The sequence below is a fragment of the Hemitrygon akajei genome, unplaced genomic scaffold (genome assembly GCF_048418815.1).
Source record: "Hemitrygon akajei unplaced genomic scaffold, sHemAka1.3 Scf000042, whole genome shotgun sequence".
Lineage (NCBI taxonomy): Eukaryota > Metazoa > Chordata > Chondrichthyes > Myliobatiformes > Dasyatidae > Hemitrygon > Hemitrygon akajei.
Genome location: NW_027331928.1, coordinates 5945776 through 5970662, shown reverse-complemented (window position 1 = coordinate 5970662; position 24887 = coordinate 5945776). Strand labels below are relative to the sequence as shown.

Genomic DNA, 24887 nt, shown 5'->3' with positions numbered 1-24887 from the left:
CCGGGCAGCATCCTAGTGAATCCCCACTGTATCCTCCCCAAAGACACTCACGCTTCCTTTAACGGAGTGTCCAGAAATTAATCAGGAATCTCCGAAACGTCAAACCCAGTCCCAACTCCTAACTGCTCCGCCCCTTGGTTATCCAGCACCCTTCCCCATTCACAGTGTGTGGTCCCCAATCCTCTAGACTGAAGTTCCTCTCTCCTTCCAAACCTCCCACAATTCTTATGAAACAGCGCCTGGGCTCCAACTTAGCAGGTACATCTTTGCCAGAAAACAACCTGGCCGAATCCGCACTTGGCAGCTCATTCCTGTCGCCAAACATATTGGCCTTCTTTCAATTTATAAACTAAACTCGAGGAGTAGTCAGCGTGGCTTTTTAAAGGGCAGGTCGTGCCTTAAAAGCCCGATTGAATTTTTTGAGGATTTGATTAAACACATTGATGAAGGAAGAGAAGTAGATGTAATATATATGGATTTCAGCAAGGCATTTGATAAGGTAACCCGTGAAAGGCTAACTGAAAACGTAAGGCGGCATAGGAACAAAGAGGACATTGCCCACAGAAGGTAAAGCGTGCTTTCAGACGGGTCATATTCTGCATGGAGGTCGGTCACCAGTGGAGTGTCTCGGGGATCTCTTCTGGGGCCCTTATTCTTCGTGACTTTTATAAATGACCTGGATGAGGGAGTGGAGGGATGGGTTTGCACGTTTGCTGATAACACAAAGGTTGAAGGTGTTGCATGGGGGGCTGTCAGAGGTAACAGCTGGACACTGGTAGGATGCAAAACTGAGCAAGTAAGTGGCAGATGTTCAACCCGGATAAGCGTGAAATGGTTCATTTTTGTTGATCTTCTCCATCAGCTTACCAACCAGTAGAAAGGCAGCATGCAGAAGGACAGACAGATCAGTAGAATGTTCAACAAATTGGCAAATGAAACACAATATTGGAAAATGCATGGTCGTGCACATTGGTTGTAGAAATAAATGTGCGGGCTATTACCTAAACGGGGAGAAATTCCAAAACACAGAGAGGCAATGGGACATCTACTTCCACTGCGCCATCACATCTTTCAACGTACGAGAACTAACTCCACATTTTTGCGTTATTTATTAATATTTGTAGTTTACATTAATTTTACATTCTTGCGCCGCACTGATGGGGCAAAAAGAGAAATTCTAGGCCATGTAAGTCTCAGACAATAAATCAAATGGAGATCCCAGTAGTAAACACCCGATGCGAGTGGACAGGACACTTGGCCCGCTGGTCTTCACTGGTCTGGGCACTGAGTACAGGTGTCGGGAGGTCACGTTGCCGTGGTGTAGGACGTCAGTGAGCCCGCACAGTTTTGGTCGCCCTGCTCTGGGTAAAATGCCAGTGAGCCGGAAAGAATGTACAGGGAGATTTACAGGAATATTGCTGGGACTCGTGTAACGGAGATGGAGAGAGGACGGGGTCTTCATTCCCTGGAGCGTAGCTGTAACCTTACAGAGTTGCATAAACTCAAGAGGGGCACAGACAGACGGTATGCGCACAGACTTTCACACAGAGCTGGGGTATCGAGACCCAGACGGGACAGGATTTAGGTGAGAGTGGGTGGAGAGGAGATAGAAAGAGCGAGATCAGAGGGACGCAGGTGTTAGAGGGAACGGAGTGGAGAAGGAGAGTGCAGTAGAAAGGGGGGAAAAGGAGGGCAATATAAAGAGGTTGGAAGAGGGAGTGGTGAAATAGCGAGCGGAGAAAGATCGAGGAAGTAGGATGAGGAAAGGGGGTAGACAGAACGTTAGAAGGAGTGAGGAAGAGCGGGATGGGGGAGGGGTGGCTAGAAAGAAGGGGATAGATGGAGATCGGGGTTTTCCATGTGTGGTGGGGAGAAATGGGTTGCAAAAACAGGAGAATAGAGTAACAGGTAGGGTCAGAGACTGCAGGGAGGATTTTGAGTGGATGGGCTGAGTGAGAGTGGAGGAGAGATAAGGAAGGGAAAGACAGGGTAATCATTTGATTCAAGTCGGCTCTCCGGGCTGTTGACAGAGAAGCTGGATCTTTTCAGGAATATCCGGCCAGCAGGGGGCAGAATACTCGCAGATGAAACGGTGATTATCATTAAGGCAATTGCCACTCCCTCCACTCGATGTGCATGCACTGCAGGAGGCCCTTCCGGAGGACACATTGTACAGTAGACCAGTGGCATCATCCCTATCAATAAATGGTTAAAAAATGTGAACAGAGACGAAACAGATCCGGCGGAACACGAGCCCGTCGCCAAACTAATCCCATTAAATCCGGGCAATCACCACAGCCCTGTGTCGTTCCCAAAATAATTCCAGTGTCCCAATGACTCCCTACTGCTCTGTGTCAGTCACCAAATTAATCCAACAAACCACCTCCCCCACAGCCTCCGGCCCATCGTCCCGCGGTCTCCACAGTCCTGTGGCAGTCCCAAAGCGAATCGAACACACCCATTGATCCCGTCAGATCTATTTCAGTCACCAAACAAATCCAAATATCCGAAACACCCTGCACCCCGCAGGCATACGCCGTTCCGGAATTAATCCCATCGGCACAATCAGATCCTCCAACCCTCTGTCGGTCACCCAAATCCATCACACGGCTCCTATCCCTCCCGACAGTTTATGCCCGTCTGCAGGTTAATCCGATTGCCTCTCACCGTTCCCTCAGCCCTGCTTCAGTCGGCAATCTGGACACCCTGACCGACTCTTCACCTACATCGGCTTGTCGGTCTCCAAACTAATCCAGTTGTCCCACTCTCTCCCCCCAGATCAGTGTCAGACCCCAAACTGATCCTGCTGCATAACTCTCTATCACAGAGTAAGGCCTGTCGCCAAACCAATCCGACGCTGCCTTCTGCTCCCCACAGATCTGTGTCAGACTCCAAACTAATTCCACTGCATCTCCCAATCCCCACGGCCCTGCTTCAGTCACCAAAATAAACCCCGGAGCCCACTGACTATCGTCAAAATATTTCACTGTCCTGTCCCGCGACAGACACGTATCGCTCCCTAAAATATTCACCTTGTATCATCCTCTCCCGACAACAAACTCCAGTACCCCACCCCCTTCTCACAAAACTACTTCAGTCCGTAAACAAATCCCATTTTCTCCCCTTAAGCCAGTGTCTTTCCCCAAATCCCACTCCACAGATCAGTCCAAATCTCACCCGGTCTCGCATTGTCTAATCCAGTAAGTAACGTTTCGGCGGATAAGAGAGCAGATAACAAAATTCTGTAAAATTAAATTACTTTGATTAATGCCGAGAATCGAAAAATGTTTACGAGAGTGTGTGATAGGACGGTGTGGAGGTAGCGTCACTCTGTGTCTGACCGCGGGAGTGTGTGATGGGGAGGTGTGGAGTGCGATTCACTCTGTGTCTGACCCCGGGAGTGTGTGATGGGACGGTGTGGAGGGATATTCACTCTGTGTCTGACCACAGGAGTGTGTGATGGGACGGTGTGGAGGGATATTCACTCTGTGTCTGACCCCGGGAGTGTGTGATGGGACGGTGTGGATGGAGATTCACTCTGTGTCTGACCCCGGGAGTGTGTGATAGGGAGGTGTGGAGGTAGCTTTACTCTGTGTCTGAACCCGGGAGTGTGTGATGAGATGGTGTGGAGGGGGATTCACACTGTGTCTGACACCGGGAGCGTGTGATGAGATGGTGTGGAGGGAGATTCACTCTGTGTCTGACCCCGTTTGTGTGTGATGGGACGGTGTGAAGGAAGATTCACTCTGTGTCTGACAGCGGGAGTGTGTGATCGGACGGTGTGGAGAGATATTCACTCTGTCTCTGATCCCGGGAGTGTGTGTTGGGACGGTATGAAGGGAGATTCACTCTGTGTCTGACCCCAGGAGTGTGTGATGCGACGCTCTGGAGGGATATTCACTCTGTGTCTGACCCCGGGAGTGTGTGATGGGACGGTGTGGATGGAGATTCACTCTGTGTCTGAACGCGGGAGTGTGTGATGGGACGGTGTGGAGGGATATTCACTCTGTGTCTGAGCCCGGGAGTGTGTGATGGGACGGTGTGAAGGGAGATTCACTCTGTGTCCCACCGCGGGAGTGTGTGATGCGACGGTGTGGAGGGATATTCTCTCTGTGTCTGACTCGGGAGTGTGTGATGGGACGGTGTGGAGTGAGATTCACTCTGTCTCTGACCCCGGGAGTGTGTGATGGGACGGTGTGGAGGGAGATTCACTCTCTGTCTGACCCTGGAGAGTGTGATGGGACGGTGTGGAGGGAGATTCACTCTGTGTCTGACCCCGGGAGTGTGTGATGGGATGGTGTGAAGGGAGATTCACTGTGTGTCGGAGGGTGTGTGATGATTCCTGTGTTACTGTGGGATCTTCCCGTGCTGTGGCACATACCGCTTCATCCCTCGAACTGATTTCGAGAAGAATTGATTCACGCTTTGAACATTCTTGCATCGCTTTGCGGAAAGATGTTGCAAATTTGGATACGTAATAACGCCGGTCAATATTTGTGACAAAGTCCTTGGAACAGGTTTGCTCTGGAAATTAGGAGAAAGGAACAAAGTGAATCTCTCCCCACACCGTCCAATCGCACATAACCAAGGATCAGGCACAGTGACCTTCCCTCCAAACCATCCGTCACACACTCACGGATTCAAGGTACAGAGTGAATCTCATTCCACACTTTCCTATCGCACACACCTGGAGAAGGACACAGAATGAAGTTTCCTGCACAACGGCCCATCACAGATTCTCAAGTTCAGGAACAGAGTGAAGTTCCCACCACATCATCCATCATAGACTCTCCAATCAGGCACAGATTGAGGCTATCTGTACACTCCCCTGATACACTCACGGAGAAGGACACAGATTGATCCTCGCGACACATTATCCCATCACACACTCAGTGTGTCAGAAACAGAGCTCCGCTCCCTCCACACCGTCCCATCAGAGACCCCTGAAGTGGACTGGAGTCCACTCGACTGTTCCTTGTCACACAGCCTCTGGGTCGGAACCAGCGTGCAGAGTGAAGTTTCCCCCACACTCTGCACTCTCCCGGGGTCAGACACAGAGTGAATCTCTTTCTCCCTCTCTCTCTCTCTCTCACACACACACACACACACTCACGCACAAACACACACACACACACACACACTCTCTCTCTCTCTCTCTCACACACACACACACACACACACACACACACACACACACACACACACACACACACACACACACACACACACACACACACACACACACACACACACACACACACAGGTTTAGACCGCACGCTGGTTACTGTCAAATCACACGATCTTGCAGCCAGACACAGAGTGAAGCTCCCTCCACAACGTGCCTTCACACATTCCCAGAGTGCGACACAGAGTTCAGCAGCTGTCACAGTGTCCATTCGCATACTCCAGGAATCAGACACAGTGTAGCTCTTTCAGTAGCAACCGATTCCTGACAACCGGAGAAAGACATGGAGTGAAGCTCTTTCTCCGTTTCCCATGACACCATTCACTAACTCCATGTCCTCATCACTCATTCCAGCGGTCAGATGTGGAGTGAGGCTTCTTGCACAACGTCCTGTCACACTTCCGGAGTCAGATTCTGGGTGTTACTCCCTCCACACCGTCTCATCACACACTCCCGGGGTCAGACACAGAGTGAATCTCCCTCCACACCGTCCCATCACACACTCAAGGGGTCAGACAGAGAGTGAATCTCCCTCCACACCGTCCCATCACACACACCCGGTGTCAGACACAGAGTGAATCTCCCTCCTCACCGTCCCATCACACACTCCCGGGGTCAGACACAGAGTGAAGCTCCCTCCACACCGTCCCATCACACACTCCCGGGGTCAGACACAGAGTGAATCTCCCTCCACACCGTCCCATCTCACACTCCCGGGGTCAGACTCAGAGTGAAGCTCCCTCCACACCGTCCCATCATACACTCCAGGGGTCAGACACAAAGTGAATCTCCCTCCGCACCGTCCCATCACACACTCCCAGGGTCAGACACAGAGTGAATATCCCTCCACACCGTCCTATCACACACTCCTGTGGTCAGACACAGAGTGAATCATCCTCCATACTATCTCTTTACACGCTCCAGATTCCACGCACAAAGTGACGCTTCCTCTCTCCATGCCTGCCCTGTGATGGGGAGCGGGTTAAAGAGGGGGATGATGCCTCACCTTTTCTGCTGGTCAAAAATTCACAGATTTGAGCCTTGGTTTCGTTGATAGATCTGTACTTCGTTTCCATCTCAGTGAACTGGTGACGGAGATCGCTGTGCATTCCTTTAAGAAAAGACAGATTAGAGTTGAGCGAGGAAAGCTTGGATTGAAGGGAGGAGTTTAACTCATGGTAATTTTCGGTCGGAGCTGACTTTAGGCTTACGTATCTGTGATACTGAGAAACATATTGAAGGATGTTTAGCGTTTGCTGTGACAAGTGAGTCAGTGTCACGCTAACGAACGGGTCACAGAGAGTGTTGTGTCAGTGTCACGGTGAAGCGTGGAACAGTGAAGGATGTTCTTGTGGCACAGTGAGAGGCGTCGGCGCCACGTTGAGCTGTGTCACGCTGTGTCTCGCTGAGGAATTATCAATGTCCCGGTGACGGTTCTGTTGTTGTTACAATGGGGGTCTACGACAGTATCGTGCGGGGCATGTCCGGTTTCTGTGAGGGACGTTTCGGTCTCACTATGATAGAGGTTTCTGTGCCCCGGCGGGAGGTGTGCCGGATCGGAATGAAGTGTATCTCGATGTCAAGGCGAGGGAAATGTAATGGTGAGGGGTTGGTGGGATCACGGTTGGTGGAGTATCTGTGTCATGGTGTGGGGTGTGCTGGTCTCACAGAGCGGGGTATATCTGTTTCACGGTGAGTGACATGTCATGGCCATGGTGTGTGTGAGAGTGTCACGCTGAGCTGTCCGACGGTGTCACGGAGAGTACTATGCCGGTGTCATTGTGGATTCAGCTGTCGGTATCAGTTCATGGGTTTGCCTGTGTCAGGGTGAGGTGTGGGTAAGTGCCTCAATGAGTGGTACATCGGTGTTATGTTGAGGGGTGATACTGTCTCGGTAAGGGGTATTACAGTGACTTCTGAGTCTTTGTCACGGTGCGGGGCGGAGCGGATCACATTGAGGAGCGTGAAGGTGTCACGGTGTACGGTACCTCAGTGTCACGGTGAAGGGCGTGTCGCTGTCACTGTGAGGTGTGTTTCGGTGTCGCCTTGAGCAGTTTATCAGGAATACCGTCAGAGGCATATCTATGTTACAGTGAGGGGAGCGTTGCGGTCAGTGTGACTGACATGTGTGTGTCACGGCGATGTTCGTGCCAGTGTCGCGGTCAGGAGTGTTCTTGTGTCTCGTTGAAGGTCGTGACCGTGACAGTGCTGTTCATGGTAGAGTGAATGGCGTGTCGGTGTCAGGACGAGTCTTGATTGTGTTCCGGTAAAGGCCGTGTCTTTATCTCGGTTTGGGGTGTGTCAGTGTTGTGGTGATGGGTTTTTAATCGGTGTTACGGTAAGGGGCGTGTCGGTGTCACTGTGGTGTTTTACAATAACAATTCATTCCTCTCCCTTTACTTATGGCCTGACTCCACCGGGACACCGTTCCACTCACTGTGGATCAAGAGACCAGCCACTGTCACGATGAGGGCGGACGTAACTAGGCAGAGTAGACAGATCAGACGGTACGGTCTATTGCCGATCTTCACTTTCGATTGTTGTCCATGAGCAGCTGTGGAGACACCACAAGACCATGAGACTATAAGATACAATAGCAGAAGGAGGACATTTGGGCCATCGAGTCTGCCCCGCCATTCAATCATGGGCAAATGTAATTCTTCCAGTCATCCCCACTCCCGTGCCTACTGCCGATACCCTTTAATGCCCGGGCTAATCAAGAGCCTATCTCTCTCAGCGTTAAATGCACCAAATAATTTGGCTTTCACAGCCGCTCGTGTCAAAAAATTTCACCGATTTAACAACCTCTGAATAAAGTAATTTCTCCGCATCTCAGTTCTAAAAGGACGTCGTTCAATCGGAAAGTCGTGGACACTTGCCCTAGAATCGCTTACCATTGGAAATAACATTTCCATATCTAATCTCTCCAGGCTTTGAAGATTCGGTAAGTTTCTATGAGAGGCCCCGTCATTCTCCTGATCTCCAAGGAATATAGCTCTAGAGCTGCCGGATGTTCCTCATACAGCGACCCTCTCATTCCTGGAGGTATTTTCCTGAATCTTCTCTGAACCCTTTCCAATGTCAGTATTTATGAGAAGCCCAAAGCTGCACACAATACTCTCAGTGTGGTCTCACGGTGTCTTTTGGTGCCTCAACATCACATCCCTGCTCTTATATTCTCTACCTGAATGTCAACATTTCATTCGCTTTCTTCACCACCAACTGAATTTGGGGGTTAACCTTTAGGGTCTCTTGCAAAACCACTCCCAAATGCTTTTGCAACTCTTCATTTTGAATTCTCTCACCATCTTCATAATAGTCTGCTTGTTTATTTCATCTGCCAAAGTGCACGACCATACACTTTCCAAAATTGTGTCTCATTTGCCTCTTCTTTGCCCATTCCCCTAAACTATCTGCGTCCCTCTGTAAGCCCTCTGTTTCCTCAACACTTCCCGCTCCTCCACCTATCTTTGCAAATTCTGCACAAGTCTTTGAAAGACATTGTCGAAATCAGCGGTCCCAACACCGACCCCTGTGGAACTCCACTCCACTAACCGGCAGGCAGCCAAAATAGGATCCCTTCATTCCTACCCTCTCTTTTCTACCAATCGACCAATGCTCCCCCCGTGCTAGAAACTTCCCTGTAATTTTACGGGCTCTCATCTTCCTAAGCAGCCTCATGTGCGGTATATTGTCAAAGGCCTTCTGAAAATCCAAATACTCTATCGATTCCTGAAAGATCATTGTTGAAGCCTCGGCAATCTCTCCGCCTACTTCCTTCAGAACCCGAGGCTGCATTCTATCAGGTCCATGAGATTTAATCCAAGTCACTGACATCATCAGTTACTTTCAGCCGTAACCGCTGAGAGTCCAAATTCCTTGACTCGACAAAGGCTGAGAAGTGTCTGACTGATTCCTGAGGTGTTTTACTCTCTCCTACGCGATTGATTAAGTTGGAGTTCTGGGTGTTGTCTCCGTCAACTTCATTTGGGAGCTTGACTGGGTCCCTCAGGGGAAGCTTATCCAGAAGATTATGATACGGGGAATCGGCCGTCTGGATTCAGAGTTTATTATTTTTTCACAGTTGTATTATTGTCTGCCCACTTTCTGTTCTTTTTCCACAAATCGGATACATGACGGGCTAAACTCTTACATTCTCCAGCCGGATCTGTGACTGATCTACTATCGCATTGAACTTTTCAATTTGGCAGTTTTCAACATGATCCACAAGAGTACCCATCTTCACATCATGTGCAACTCACAAACACATCCATCTACAGTTTCAACCAGATGATTTATACACATCACAGACAGGAGGTGGAACGAGCTCGCAGAGAAGTGGTCGAGGCAGATGAATTAAAATTTGAAACACTTGGGCAAATGACACCTGACGCTTCCAGAATGGCGTCACTATTGTGAACACTGACCTGTTTGTATAGTAGTTGGCATCCGTCCGGGTCCCGAGGTGATGTGAGCACCCTCTTCCTCATCGATGAGGGGATCGTCTCTTCGAAAGTTCATCTCTGAGTAGGTGGAGATCGGACCATCTGGGAGAGAAAGTCGGACAGGCCGGTCAGGGAGAGAATGAGACAGCGGTAGAGAATTAGGGAAATAGAGAAGAGACAGCAGAGGAGAGAGAGGAGTAAGCGAGAGGGAGAGAGGGGTAATCGGGGGAATGTGAAAGAGAGGGAGCAGAGAGTGTGGGAAAGGGGAGAATGGGGAAAGGTAAGTAGATAGAGGGGAATGTCAACGGAGAGAGCAGGAGTCGTAGAAGGGCAGAGATGTGCAAAAGACAGAGAGAAGTGTTGGGAAAGGGGGGAAAGCGTGAGAGGGTGCGGTAGGGAAAGGAAATAGTGGAGGAAGAAAAGAGGATGGGAGAGAATCAGTGTGTGAGAGATAGGGGAAGAAAGAGGGAGGCAGGGGAGAGAGAGGAGAAAGAGTGTTGAGAGAGTTGGTTTAGAACGGGGTCAGTGTTATACACATTTTATAAAGTTATCGTTTCTTACTGACCCTTGTCACTCTCCTCCCTCCTCGCCACTCTTCCCAAGGTGTCTCCTGCTCACCGGCCATGCCACAGCACTCCCTGCTCCCGCACCCGCCCCATCACACAGCTCCCCTCAGTGCCCCCAGTTTAAACCCCTCTCACGGTACGCTCACCACACAAAAAAATTCATGGGATTTTCTGCACCGACCCCACCCAGAGAAACTCCTCATTCCTTTCCACAGCCCTCCCACTGTACCACCCCGCCTGTGGCTCTGCCTCCGCCCCGACCCTTCCCAGAGCGCTCCTTCCTCACCGACCCTCCCATAGAGCCCGTCTCTCATTCCATTTTTACAGCCCTCCCTCTATACAACCCCGCCTGTTGCTCTGCCTCCACCCCGACCCTTCCCACAGCGCTCCTTCCTCACCGACCCTCCCATAGAGCCCGTCTCTCATTCCATTTTTACAGCCCTCCCTCTATACAACCCGCCTGTTGCTCTGCCTCCACCCCGACCCTTCCCAGAGCGCTCCCTCCTCAGACACCCTCCCATAGAGCACGTCTCTCATCCAGTCTCGCACGCATTGCTCCTGACCTATTGTCTAACAGGGAACAATCAGGGTCAACTGCGCTTGGGATGAGATTTCTCGACAGGAAGATTCACATCAGCTGATCAGAGTCAAACCAGTAAAGTGAAACTGACCTCCATTCGTCCGGACCCGGGGAACAGAGAGGGATTTGAAATGAAGTTCCACATACGATACATCAGGTTTAGCTGGGGACAGAACAGTGAGAGTCAGAAACAGCGTGAGGCTCCCTCTAAACCGTCCCATCAAACACATCCGGGGTCAGACACAGAGTGAATCTCACTCCACATCGTCCCATCACACACTCCCGGGGTCAGACACAGAGTGAAGCTCCCTCCACACCGTCACATCACACACTCCCGGGGTCAGACACAGAGTTAAATCTTCCTTCACTCTGTACCATAATGGGGGACAGATTGCGCTTTGGAGCGTACAAGTTTGAGGGGGGGGGGACTTGACAGAGGTATATAAAGTTATGAGGGGGATAGATCGAGTTGACGTGGATAGGCTTTTTTCCATTGAGAGTAGTGGAGATTCAAACAAGAGGACATGAGTTGAGAGTTAGGGGGCAAAAGTTTAGAGGTAACACGAGGGGAAATTTCTTTACTCCGAGAGTGGTAGCTGTGTGGAACAAGCTTCCAGTAGAAGTGTTAGAGGCAGGTTCGGTATTGTCATTTAAAGTGAAATTGGATAGGCATATGGATATGAAAGAAATGGAGGTTTATGTGCTGCGTGCGGGCCAGTGGGACTATGTGAGAGTAAGCGTTCGGCACGGACTGGAAGGGCCGAGACGGCCTGTTTCCGTGCTGTAATTGTTATATGGTTGTTATATGGTTTATATTATACAGTCCCGTGATCAGAAAAGGAGTGACGCTCCCTCCACTCCGTCCCATCACACACTACCGGAGTCAGGCACAGAGTGAAGCTCCCTCTACTCCCGCCATTACAAACTCCCCGGGTTAGAAAGAGACTGAAACTCCCTCACTCCATCTCTGCCCCACTCACCTCCCGATGGAGAGAGTGAGTCCGGTTTTACGAGCTGCTTTTTCATGTAGGTCTCGCTCTTGGCCATCCTGTCGATGGCTCTCTGCGTCTCTGAGCTCAGCGAGGGGAAGCAACCGTTGTCAGAGGAAGCCTGTGTTGACAAGTGGATCAGAACGAGACCAGCAAACACCGGATGAGCAGCCGAAGAGGAGAGGAGCCGACAGAAGAGAGAGGAAGCGCTGGGGACGAGGGAGATTGAGGGTGTGAGAGGGGGTAGTCTGTAGCGATTAGAGTGGCGCGGGGAGAAGAGTAGTGCAAGTGGAGAGAAACAGAGGGAGGGAGAGCGAGGGGAAGGTTACGGTTTGGCGGAAAGAGAATCGTGAATTACAGGGGTTAGAAAAGGGTATCACTGAAAGAAGGGGAGGGCAAAAACTGGGAGGGAATGGAGAGAGAGGGGTAGAAATAGAAAGGGAGGATTGTTGGAGAGATTCAATTTCGCCCCTCTCTCCAGCTCTCTGCTTTTTCCTCCACTCCCTCTCTCTCCTCTGCCTTTCTATCTAACATCCTTCACTGAAACCAAGGGGGGAAGTGAAAGGAAATGGGGGCTTTTGAAATGGGGGTGAGGGTATTGGATAAAGGGGTGATAGTGCGGGAGGCGATGTGCTGTAGCGGTTGGTGTGTGTGTCTGGATGTGTGTGTGTGTGTGTGTGTGTGTGTCTGGATGTGTGTGTGTGAGTGAGTGTGTGTGTGTGTCTGTGTGTGCGTATGTGTGTGTGTGTGTGTGTGTGTGTGTGAGAGAGAGAGAGAGAGAGAGAGAGAGAGAGAGAGAGAGAGAGAGAGAGAGAGAGAGAGAGAGAGAGCGAGCGCCTCGGCATCGGCCGAACAAACACTCCCGGGATCAGACATAAGTGCAGCTCCTTCCATACCGTCCCATTGCACAGTCCCAGGGTCACAAACAGAGCTAATATGCCGCCTCACAGTCCTATAACACATTAACGGATTCAGAAACAGATCGAATCTCCCTCTTCACTCCCAGTTTTTCAGCGTTCCTGTAGTCTCCAACACAGAGTCTGTCTCAGAGATTATAAGTGTGTCTGAGAGACCAGAAGTGGAACAGAGGAGGGTGGGGGAGTGGAAAGATGGCTGTGGAGGGGTGGTGAGTTTCCAGTCACTGGGTGGAAATGGTGTGAAATCACACGACCGGCCTGTTCACAGAGAGACGTAGAGAAGCTCAGAAGCGAGAAATCGATATCCGGTGGAAATGTGCAGCAGTAACACCAACGTTGTGCAAGGAGTTGACCACGTGTCTGACCCCGGGAGTGTGTGATGGGACGGTACAGAACATAGAACAGAAAACGATGCAGCACATTTCTGGCCCTTCGGCCCACAATGTTTTGCCGACCCATATAAAGCCTCAACGTAAATTCCCTCATATGCCTGTGTAGTAGTCTCTTAATTTTCACTAGTGTATGTGCCTCAAACACAGAATCAGGCAGTGCGTTCCACGCACCAACCACTCCCTAAGTAACAGTCATTCTGCTAATCTCTCCTTTGAACTCTGCCCCCCTTACATTAAAGCCATTTCCTCTTGTATTGTGCAGTGGTGTCCTGGGGAAGAGGCGCTGGATGTACACTCCGTCTATTCCTCTTAATATCTTGTACATCTCTCTCATGTCTCCTCTCATCCTCCTTCTCTCCAGATAGTAAAGCCCCAGCTCGGCTAACCTGTGTTTTACAGAGCTGCATCAATAAGCCGAGACTAAACTATCAGGCGACTTTCAGGGATCTGTGGACATGTACTCCCAGATCCCTCTGCTCCTCCACACTACCAAGTATCCTGTCATTTACTTTCTACTCTGCCTTGGAGTTTGTCCATCCAAAGTGTACCACCTCACACTTCTCCGGGTTGAACTCCATCTGCCACTTCTCAGCCCACTTCTGCATCCTATCAATGTCTCTCTGCAATCTTCGGCAATCCTCTGCACTATCTACAACATCACCAACCTTTGCGTCATCTGCAAACTTGACAACCAATCCTTCTACCCCCACGAAAAGTAGGGGTTCCAGAACCGATCCTTGTGGGACAACACTAGTCACAACCCAATCTGAATGTACCCCCCTCCCCCCGACCCTCTGCCTTCTTCAGGCAACCCAATTCTGAATCCACCTGGCCAAACATCCCTGGTTCCCATGCCTTCTGACTCTCTGAATATGCCTACATATTGGAACCTTGTCAAATTCCTTACAAACATACGTGTAGAAATAGATCCACTGCACTAACCTCATATATATGCCTGGTCACCTCCTCAAAGAACTCTATCAGGATGGTTAGACACGACCTGCCTTTCCCAAAGCCATGCTGACTGTCCCTGATCAGAGCATGTTTCTCTAAATGCCCATAGACTCTTTCCCTAAGAATCCTTTCCAACAACTTTCCCACCACAGACGTCAGACTCACTGATTTATAATTATCCAGACAATTCCTACTAACCTTTTGAAGAAGAGGACAGCATTCTCCTCCCTCCAGTCTTCCGGTACCACCCTCTGATTCTATCCTTTTCAGTGAGGCAAATGGAGGGAGTTAAACTCTGTCTGAACATGAGAGTGTGTGATGTAACGGCGTAGAGGGAGATTCGCTCTGTGTCTCACCCCAGGAGAGTGTATTTTGAAAATGTGCGGGGACTATATTCTCTGTCGAGTCCCGGGAGTGTGTAATGGGGCTGTGTGGAAAGTGATTCACCATATGTCTGACACCAGGACTTTGTGATTGGGCGGTGGGGAGGGGGATCCACCATGTGCCTGACACCGGGAGAGTGTTATAGGACAGTATGGAGGGAGTTACACCCTGTGTATGACCCCGGGAATGTGTAATTGGAGAGTATAGAGGGGGCATCATTCTGGTTTGTATTTATCACACATATCTTTTCCACTTTTGAATTTAATTCAAAACGCTGTCAAACAGAGTTAAAACAATGCTGCTGCCCCCAATCGTCTGCTCTGGAAAATAGCACCAATGAACAGTGAATCTCCCCGCACACCGTTCCTTACATTCGCCGGTAGGCAGACAGAGAAAAGGGAATCGTTCCTACCGGCCCATCACACTTTCACGGCTTCAGTTGCAAAGTCACACACAATCGGCGGTTTAGAGAGAAAGTGTAGTTCCCTCTCCACTCTTTCATCAAATAGTCCTGTTGGCAGACAGACAGAAGTTTCCAACACAGTCTCCCAAAACACATTCCCGGGGTCAGACACAGAGTGTATCTCCCTCCACACCGTCCCATCACACACCTCCGTGGTCAGACTCGGAGTGAATATCCCTCCGCACCGTCCCATCACTCACTCCCGGGGTCAGACACAGAGTGAATCTCCCTCCACACCGTCCCATCACACACTCCCGGGGTCAGATACAGATTGAATCTCCCTCCACACCGTCCCACCACGCACTCCCGGGGTCAGCCACAGAGTGAATCTCTCTCTTCACTTCCTCTCTCCCTCCCACCAATCACCAGTTTTTCAGCGTTCCTGTCGTCTCCAACAGTGTATGTGACTCAGAGATAATAAGTGTATGTGAGCCTAGAGATAGAACAAAGGAGGGAGGGGGTGTGGAAAGAGAGCTGTGGAAAGGTGGTGAGTTTGCAGTCACTGGGAGAAAATGACGTGAAACCACTCTGACACAGCAGAGTCAGAACAAAGCTCCTTCGCCCCATCGTCTGCTCTGAAAAATAGGAACAATAAACAGTGAAGCTGTCTCCTCAGCGTCAATTAGATCGGCGGGTAGACAGACACAGAATGGGCATCGTCTTACATATGCCCATCACACTTTCTAGGCGACAGGTGTAAAGTGAAGATCCCTCCTAACCGTCCGGGTCCGGCGAGTAGAGAAAGAGTGAAGCTCCTTATGCACTCTCCATCAAATTATCCTGTTGTCAGACATACAGAGAAGTTCCTAACACACTCTCCCAAAACACCTTCCCGGGATCAGACACAGAGTCAAGATCCCAAAACACAGTCCCAGCACATACTGACTGCGATAGAAAACAGAGTAAAGTTGCTTCCACATCGTCCAATTTCACAGTCCCGGTGTCAGACACAGAGTGAAACTCCCTCTTCACTCCCTCTCTCCCTCTCACCGATCACCAGATTTTCAGTGTTCCTGTAGTCTCCAACAGTGTGTCTGTCTTAGAGATAATAAGTGTATGTGAGTCCAGAGATAGAACAGAGGAGAGTGGGGGAGTGGAAAAAGTGCTGTGTACAGGTGGTGAGTTTCCAGTCACTGGCAGGAAAGGGTGTGAAACAACACGACCGGCCTGTACACACAGAGACGTAGAGAAGCTCAGAGGCGAGAAATCGATATCCGGTGGAAAAGAGCAGCAGTAACTCCAACGCTGTGCAAGGAGTTGACCATGTGACTGACCCCAGGAGTGTGTGATTGAACGGGTATAGAACATATAACAGGAAACGATACAGCACAGTACTGGCCCTTCGGCCTACAATGTTGTGCCGACCCTTATACCCTGCTCCCATATAAAACCCCACATTAAATACCCCATAAAACTGTCTAGTTGTCCACCACTGACTCAGGCAGTGCATTCCACGCACCCACCACTCTCTGAGTAAAAAGCCTTCCTCTAATATCCCCTTGAACTTTGCTCCACTGACCATAAAGCCATGGCCTCCTGTTTTGAGCAGTGGTGTCCTGGGGAAGAGGCGCTGGCTGTCCACTCTATCTTTTCCTATTAATATATTGTACACCTCTAACATGTCTCCTCTCATCCTACTTCAGTCCAAAGAGTAAAGACCTAGCTCCCTTAATCTCTGCTCATAAAGCATACTCTCTAAACCAGGCAGCATCCTGGTAAATCTCCTCTGCACCCTTTGCACTGATTCAACATCCTTCCTATAGTGAGGCCAGCAGAACTGGACACAGTATTCCAAGTGTGGACTAACCTGTGTTTTACAGAGCTGCATCAATAAGCCGCGACTCTTAAACTGTGACCCTCGGCTTATGAAAACTAACACTTCATTGGCTGCCTTAACTACACTATCTACCCGTGTGGCATCTTTCAGGGATCTGTGGACAGATCACCGAGATCCCTCTGGTCCTCCACACTTCCATGTATCCTGCCATTTACTTCCTACTCTGCATTGGAGTATGTTCTTCCAAAGTGTACTACCCCACTCTTCTCCGGGTTGAATTCTATTTGCCACTTCTCAGCCCAGTTCAGCATCCTATCAATGGCTCTCTGCAATCTTCGAGATTTTTCTACACTGGCCGCAACACCACCAACCTTTTTGTCATCTGCAAATTTGCCAACCAGCCCTTCTACCCCAACATTATGTCGTTAATAAAATCACGCAATGTAGAGGTCCCAGAACCGATCCCTGCGGGACACCACTCGTCACAGCCTTCCAATCCGAATGTACACATGCTCCTCAACACACTGCTTTCTGCAGCCAAGCCAATTCAGAATCTACCTTGACAAACCTCCCTTGACCGCATGCCTTCTGACAATCTGAATAAGCCTATCGTGTAGAACCTTGTAAAATGCCTTACAAATATTCATGTACATTTTGCATCCACTGCACTGCCCTTATCGAAATGCCTGGTCACTTCCTTAAAGAACTCTATCAGCCTTCTTTGAACGGTGTAAAGTTAGGTAAGGGAGTATTACAAACAGATCTCGGAGTCCTTGTTCATCAGTCACTGAAGGTGAATGAGTAAGTGCAGCAGGCAGTGAAGAAGGCTAATGGAATTTTGGCCTTTATTACAAAGGGAATTGAGTACAAGAGCAAGGAATTCCTCTTGCATTTGTACAGGGCCCTGGTGAGTCCACACCTGGAGTATTGTGTACAATTTTGGTCTCCAGCGTTAAGCAAGGACATCCTGGCTGTAGAGGAAGTGCAGCGTAGATTTACAACGTTAATTCCTGGGATGACAGAACTGTCTTATGCAGAGAGCTTTGAGAGACTGGGCTTGTGCACGCTGGTATTAAGGAGATGGAGAGGGTATCTGATTGCAACATATAAGATTATTAAGGGATTGGGCAAGATAGAGGCAGGAAATATCTTCCAGATGCTGGGAGAATCCAGTAGCAGAGGGCATGGATAAGGGGTCGGTCATTTAGGTCAGAGTTAAGGAAAAACTTCTTCTCCCAGAGAGTTGTGGGGGTCTTGAATGCATTGCCTCGAAAGGCAGTGGAGGCCAATTCTCTGTATGCTTTCAAGAAGGAGCTAGAGAGGTATCTTATGGATAGGGGAATCATGGGTTATGGGGACAAGGCAGGAACCGGGTATTGATAGTAGATGATCAGCCATGATCTCAAAATGGCGGTGCAGGATCGAAGGGTCGAATGGTCTACTTCCGCACCTATTGTCTATTGTCTATTCTTAGACACGACCTGCCCTTAGCAAAGCAATGCTAACTGTCCCCGATCAGAGCATGATTCTCTAAATGCCCATAGATCCTATCTGTAAGAATCTTCTCCAACAGCTTTCCCACCACAGACGTAAGGTCACTGGTCTTTAATTACCCGGACTATCCCTACTAACCTATTTGAAGAAGGGGACAATATGCGCCTCCCTGCAATCTTGCGGTACCATTCCCGTGGACAACGAGGACAGAAAGATCGTAGCCAGAGGCTCACGAATGTTTTCCATCGTCTCATGGAGCAGCGTGGGGACTGTTCCTTCAGGCCCCGGGGAATTATCCACCCTAAATTATTTTAACAACACCAGCGCCTACTCTCCCTTAATGTCAACGTGCTCCAGAACATCAACCTCACTCATATTGTCCTTAGCGGAAAAAGTTCCCTCACATTAGTGAATACCGTAGACAAGTAATTATTGATGACCTCGCTCTATTCCACAGCCTCCAGGCACATCTTCCCACCTTTGTCTCCAATCGGACCGATCTTCACACCTCTCATCTTTTTGTTCAAGAATTCCGTGGCGTTTTGCTTTACCCTTCTCGCCAACTCCATCTTATGCCCCCTTCGTGCTCTACTCGGTTCCTTCCTAAGCTCCTTTCCTGCTACCCAATGTTCCTCAATAGACCCATCTGATCCCTGCTTCCTAAATCTCATGTACGCTGCCTACTTCCACCTGACTAGATTCTCCACCGCACTTGCCACCATCGTGCCTTCACCCTACCATACATTATCTTTCTCACTGGAACACATTTAACCCTAATATCCCGCAAAAGAACCCTAAACATCGAACAAATGTCCATAGGACATTTCCCAGCAGAAACATCATCACAAGGCACACACGCACGTTCTAGATTTAAAGCCTCATAATCTGACATTCCTACTTAAAAATGTTCTCTGTCCTCACTGTTTTTTTTTTACTGTTTCCCATGAGGCAAATGGAGGCAGTTAAACTCGCTGTCTGAAACCGATAGTGTATAATGGGACGGCGTGGAGGGCGATTCACTGTGTTTCTGACACCGGGAATATTTGATAAGACAGAAAGGAGAGATGAACAATGTTTGTGTGACTACGGGAGTGTGTAATGGGACGCTTTGGAGGAAGATTCACTCTGTGTCTGACACCGGGCTTGTCAGATGGGACGGTGTGGATGGAGATTCGCCATGTGACTGACACCAAGAATGTGTGCTGGGACGGTGTGGAGAGAGCACCAATATGCGTCTAACATTGGGAGTGTGTGATGAGACTCTGGGAAGGGAGCTTCACCATGTGTCTGTCACAAGGCAGTTTGTGATGGGACGGTTTACAGGGAGCTTCACTCTATGTCTGAGTGTGTGATGGGACTGTGCGAAGGGCGTTTCGCCATGTGTCTGATCGCGGGATTGTGTGATGGGACGGTGTGGAGGGAGATTCACTCTGGGTCTGACCCCGGGAGTGTGTGACTGAACGGTGTGGAGGGAGATCCACTCTGCGTCTGAAACCGGGACTGTATGATGGGGCGATGTGGAGGGAGCTGTTCTGTGTGTCTTACACCCGAAGTATGAAATAGGATGTAGTGGAGGGAGCTTCAGTCTGGTATGTACGTAAGTTCTGTACACATACCTCTTCCTTTTTTGAATGTATTTCAAGACGCTTTGAAAGAGAGTTAGAACATTGCTGCCTCGTCCCATCGGCTTTTCTGGAAAATAGGACTCTCTCTACAGCGTCCATTACATCCGCCGGCAGTCAGACACAGAATGGGGATCCTTTCACAACGGGCCATCACACATTCCCGGCGTCAGTTGTAAAGAGATGATTGCTCCGAACCACACGATCACATAGACTTTGCGGTTTAGAAATAGAGTGAACCTCCCTCTGCACCCTCCCATCAAATAGTCCTATTGACAGACATAAAGAGAAATTCCTGAAACACTCTCCCAAAACACATTCCCTGGATCAGAATTTGAGTCAAAATCTCAAAGCACAGTTCCAGCACATACAAACAGCTTTAGACACAGAGTAAAGTTGCTTTCACACCGTCCACTTTCACTCTCCCGGGGTCAGACACAGAGCCAATCTCCCTCTTCACTCCCTCTCTCCCTCTTACCAATCACCAGTTTTTCAGCGTTCCTGTAGTCTCCAACAGTGTGTCTGTCTCAGGGATAATAAGTGTGTGTGAGAACACAGATAGAACAGAGGAGGGTGGGGGAGTGGAAAGAGGGCTGTGAAGGGGTGTTGAGTTTCCAGTCACTCTGAGGAAATGTTGTTAAACCACACGACCGGCCTGTACACACAGAGACGTATTGAAGCTGAGAAGCGAGAAATCGATATCCGGTGGAAGTGAGCAGCAGTAACTCCAACGTTGTGCAAGGAGATGACCACGTGTCTAACCCCGGGAGTGTGTGATGGGGGGGAGGGGGGAGAGTGGAGAGTCATTCACTCTGTTTCTGCCACCTGGATTGTGCAATGAGACGGTGTGCAGGGCGACTCACCGGGAGTTTGTGATCGGACGGCGTGGAGGGAGATTCACTCTGTGTCTGACACCGGGAGAGTGTGACGGGAGGGTGTGGAGGAAGATTCACTCTGTGTCTGACCGGGAGTGTGTGATGGGACGGTGCGAAGGGAGATTCACCCTAAGTCTGACCCCGGGAGTGTGTGATGGGACGTTGTGGAAGGACCTTGATTCTGGGTCTGACTCGTGGAGTGTGTGATGGGACGGTGTGGAGGGAAATTCAGACTGTGACTGACCCCAGGAGAATGTTACAGAACGTTATGGAGGGAGTTTCTCAGTGTGTCTGATCCCCGAAGTATGAAATGGGATGGAGAGGAGGGAGTGTTACTCTGGTGTGAATATATCACACATCTCAATTCCTCATTTGAACTTACTTCAAGACGCTTTGGAGCAGAGGTAGAACAATGTTGCTTTGCCCCATCGTCTGCTCTGAGAAATTGCAACAGTAAACAGTGAAGCTAACTCCTCAGCGTCAATTAGATCCGCGGGTAGACAGACACAGAATGGGCATCGTCTTACATATGTCCATCACACTTACTGGGCGTCAGTTGTAAAGTGAAGATCCCTCCGAACCGTCCGGGTCCGGCGTGTAGAGAAAGAGTGAAGCTCCTTATTCACTCTCCATCAAATTATCCTGTTGTCAGACATACAGAGAAGTTCCTAACACACTCTCCCAAAACACCTTCCCGGGATCAGACACAGAGTCAGGATCCCAAAATAGAGTCCAAGCACATACTAACTCGCTAGAAAACAGAGTAAAGTTGCTTCCACTCCGTCCAATTTCACACTCCCGGGGTCAGACACAGAGCGAATCTCCCTCTTCACCCTCTCTCTCCATCTCACCAATCACCAGTTTTTCAGCGTTCCTGTAGACTCCAACAGTGTGTCTGTCTCAGAGATAATAAGTGTATGTGGGAACAGAGATAGAACAGAGGAGGGTGGGGGAGTGGAAAGAGTGCTGTGGACAGATGGTGAGTTTCCAGTCAGTGGGAGGAAGGGGAGTGAAACCACACGACCGGCCTGTACATACAGAGACGTAGAGAAGCTCAGAAGCGAGAAATCGATATCCGGTGGAAAAGAGCAGCAGTAACTCCAACGTTGTGCAAGGAGTTGACCACGTGTCTGACCCCGGGAGTGTCTGATTGAACGGTATAGAACATAGAACAGAAAACGATAGAGCACAGTACTGGCCATTCGGCCCACAAAGTTGTGCCGACACTTATACCCTGCTCCCATATAAAATCCCACCTTAAATTCCCCATAAACCTGACTAGTTGTCCACCACTGACTCAGGCCGTGCATTCCACGGTCTGAGTGGAAAAACCTTCCTCTAATATCCCCTTGCACTTTGCTCCCCTTACCTTAAAGCCATGTCCTCTTGTATTGAGCAGTGGCGTCCTGGGGAAGTGGCGCTGGCTATCGATTCTATCTTTCCCTCTTAATAACTTGTTCACCTCTAACATGTCTCCTCTCATCCTACTTCTGTCCAGAGAGTAAAGCACTAGATCCCTTAATCTCTGCTCATAATGATGCTGTCTAAACCAGGCAGCATCCTGGTAAATATCCTGTGCATCCGTTCCACTGCTTCCACATTCTTCCTATAGTGAGGCGAGCAGAACTGGACACAGTACTCCAAGTGTGGGCTAACCTGTGTTTCACAGAGCTGCACTCTTAAACTCTGACCCTCGGCTTATGAAAACTAACACTTCATTGGCTGCCTTAACTACACTACCTACCCGTGAGGCAGCTTTCCGGGATCTGTGGACATGTACCCCCAGATCCCTCTGCTCCTCCACACTTCCATGTATCCTGCTATTTACATATCCTGACAACGAGGACTTAAAGTCGTAGCCAGAGGATCAGGAATGTTTTCCATCTTCTCGTGGAGCAGCCTGGGGACTATTCCTTCAGACCCCGGGGAATGATCCACACCAAATCATTTCAACAACGCCAACGCCTAATCTCACTTAATATCAACGTGCTCCAGAACATCAACCTCACTCATACTGTCCTCACCGGAAAAAGTTCTCTCACATTAGTGAATCCCGTGGACAAGTAATTATTAATGACCTCGCTCTATTCCACAGCTTCCAGGCACATCTTCCCACCTTTGTCTCTAATCGGACCTATCTTCACTCCTCTCATCTTTTTGTTCTTCACATATTTCAAGGATTCCTTGGAATTTTCATTTACCCTTCTCGCCAACGCCGTCTCATGCCCCCTTCGTACTCTCCTCAGTTCCTTGCTAAGCTCCTTTCCTGCTACCAAATATTTCTCAATAGACCCATCTGATCCTTGCTTCCTAAATCTCATGTATGCTGCCTAATTCCACCTGACTAGATAGTCCACCGCACTTGTCACCATCTGTCGCTCCCCACTTAAAATGTTCTCCGTCCTCTCTGTGTTTTTACCGTTTTCCATGAGGAAAATGGAGGCAGTTAAACTCGCTGTCTGAAACCGGTAGTGTGTGATGGGACGGCGTGGAGGGAGATTCAACATGTGTCTGACCCAGGGAGTGTGTGATGAGACAGTAAGGAGTGAGATCCAATGCTTTTCTGGCCCCGGGTGTGTGTAATTGGACGCTTTAGAGGGAGCTTCGCTCTGTGCCTGACAGCGGAAGTGTGTGATGGGAAGATGCTGACGGAAATTCACCATGTGTCTTAACCCAGGAGTGTATGCGGAGCAACAATATGTGCCTAACCTTTGGAATGTGGAATGGGACGGTGAGCAGGGAGATGATCAACATGATTCCGATCCCGGGAGTGTTTGATCGAACGGTATGGAGGAAGTTACACCTTCTGTCTGACACCAGGAGTGAGCAATGGGATGCTGGGGATGGATCTTCACCATTTGTCTGACACAAGGCCGATTGTGATGGGACAGTTTGCAGGGAGCTTCACTCTGTGTCTGACCTCGGGAGTGTGTGATGCAACTGCCTGGAGGGAGAATCATTCTGTATCTGTTCCCGGGAGTGTGTGATGAGACGGTGTGGATGGAGTATCACTCTGTGTCTAACCCCGGGAGTTTGTGATGGGACGGTGTGGAGGGAGTTTCACTCTGTGTCTGACCCCGGGAGTGTGTGATGGAACGGTGTGGGGGAAGATTCACTCGGTGTCTGACCCCGGGAGTGTGTGATGGGACGTTGTGGAGGGAGAATCACCATGTGTATGACCCCGGGAGTGTGTGATGGAACGTTGTGGAGGGAGTTTCACCATGAGTCTGACCCCGGGAGTGTGTGATGGAACAGTGTGGGGGGAGATTTTCTCTGTGTCTGACTCCGGGAGTGTGTGATGGGACGGGTTGGAGGGAGCTTCAGTCTGGTGTGTATGTATATTCTGTGTGGCTCACACATACCTCTTCGTCTTTTGAATGTATTTCAAGACGCTTGAAAAGAGAGTTAGAACAGTGATGCCTCGTCCCATCGTCTTTTTCTGGAAAATAGGACCAATTTACAGTGAATCTCTCTCCAAACCGTCCATTACATCCACCACTATTCAGACACAGAATGGGGATCCTTCCAGAATCGGCAATCACGTTTTCCCGGCGTCAACTATAAAGAGAAGATCCCTCCGAACCGCCCGATCACAGAGACTTGACGGATTAGGGACAGAGTGATGCTCCCTCTGCACTCTCCCATCAAATCGTCCAGTTGACAGACATAAAGAGAAATTCGCGAAACACTCTCCTAAAACACATTCCCGGGATCAGACATGGAGTCAAGATCGCAAAGCACAGTCCCAGCACAGACAAACGGCGTTAGGCACAGAGTAAAGTTGCTTCCTCCCCGTCTGATCTGAAACTCACGAGGTCAGCCACAAAGTGTAGCTCCCTCCACACCGTCCCATCACACACTCCCGGGGTCAGACACAGAGTGAATCTCCCTCCACACCGTCCCATCACACACTCCCGGGGTCAGAGACAGACTGAATCTCCCTCCACACCGTCCCATCACACACTCAGGGGATCAGACACAGAGTGAATCTCCCTCCACACCGTCCCAACTCGCGGGGTCAGACACAGAGTAAATCTCCCTCCACACCGTCCCATCACACACTCCCGGGTCAGACACAGAGTGAATCTCCCTCCACACCGTCCCATCACACACTCCCGGGGTCAGACACAGAGTGAATCTCCCTCCACACGTCCTATCACACACTCCCGGGATCAGACACAGAGTGAATCTCCCTCCGCACCGTCCCATCACACACTCCCGGGGTCAGACACAGAGTGAATCTC

The 24887-nt window shown here is 49.8% G+C and overlaps 1 protein-coding gene across 1 annotated transcript; it reads right to left on the bottom strand.

Annotated features, from left to right (window-relative positions):
* Positions 1-1243: 1243 nt before the first annotated feature.
* Positions 1244-19815, bottom strand: LOC140720452 (uncharacterized). Its single transcript, XM_073035305.1, has 9 exons — positions 19763-19815; positions 11757-11886; positions 10868-10939; positions 9613-9732; positions 7623-7739; positions 6192-6296; positions 4382-4524; positions 3178-3242; positions 1244-2195 (listed from the first exon to the last, which is right to left on the bottom strand). The coding sequence occupies exons 2-9, from the start codon at positions 11821-11823 to the stop codon at positions 2003-2005; spliced, it is 882 nt and encodes a 293-aa protein (XP_072891406.1). The 5' UTR covers positions 11824-11886; positions 19763-19815; the 3' UTR covers positions 1244-2002.
* Positions 19816-24887: the final 5072 nt, after the last annotated feature.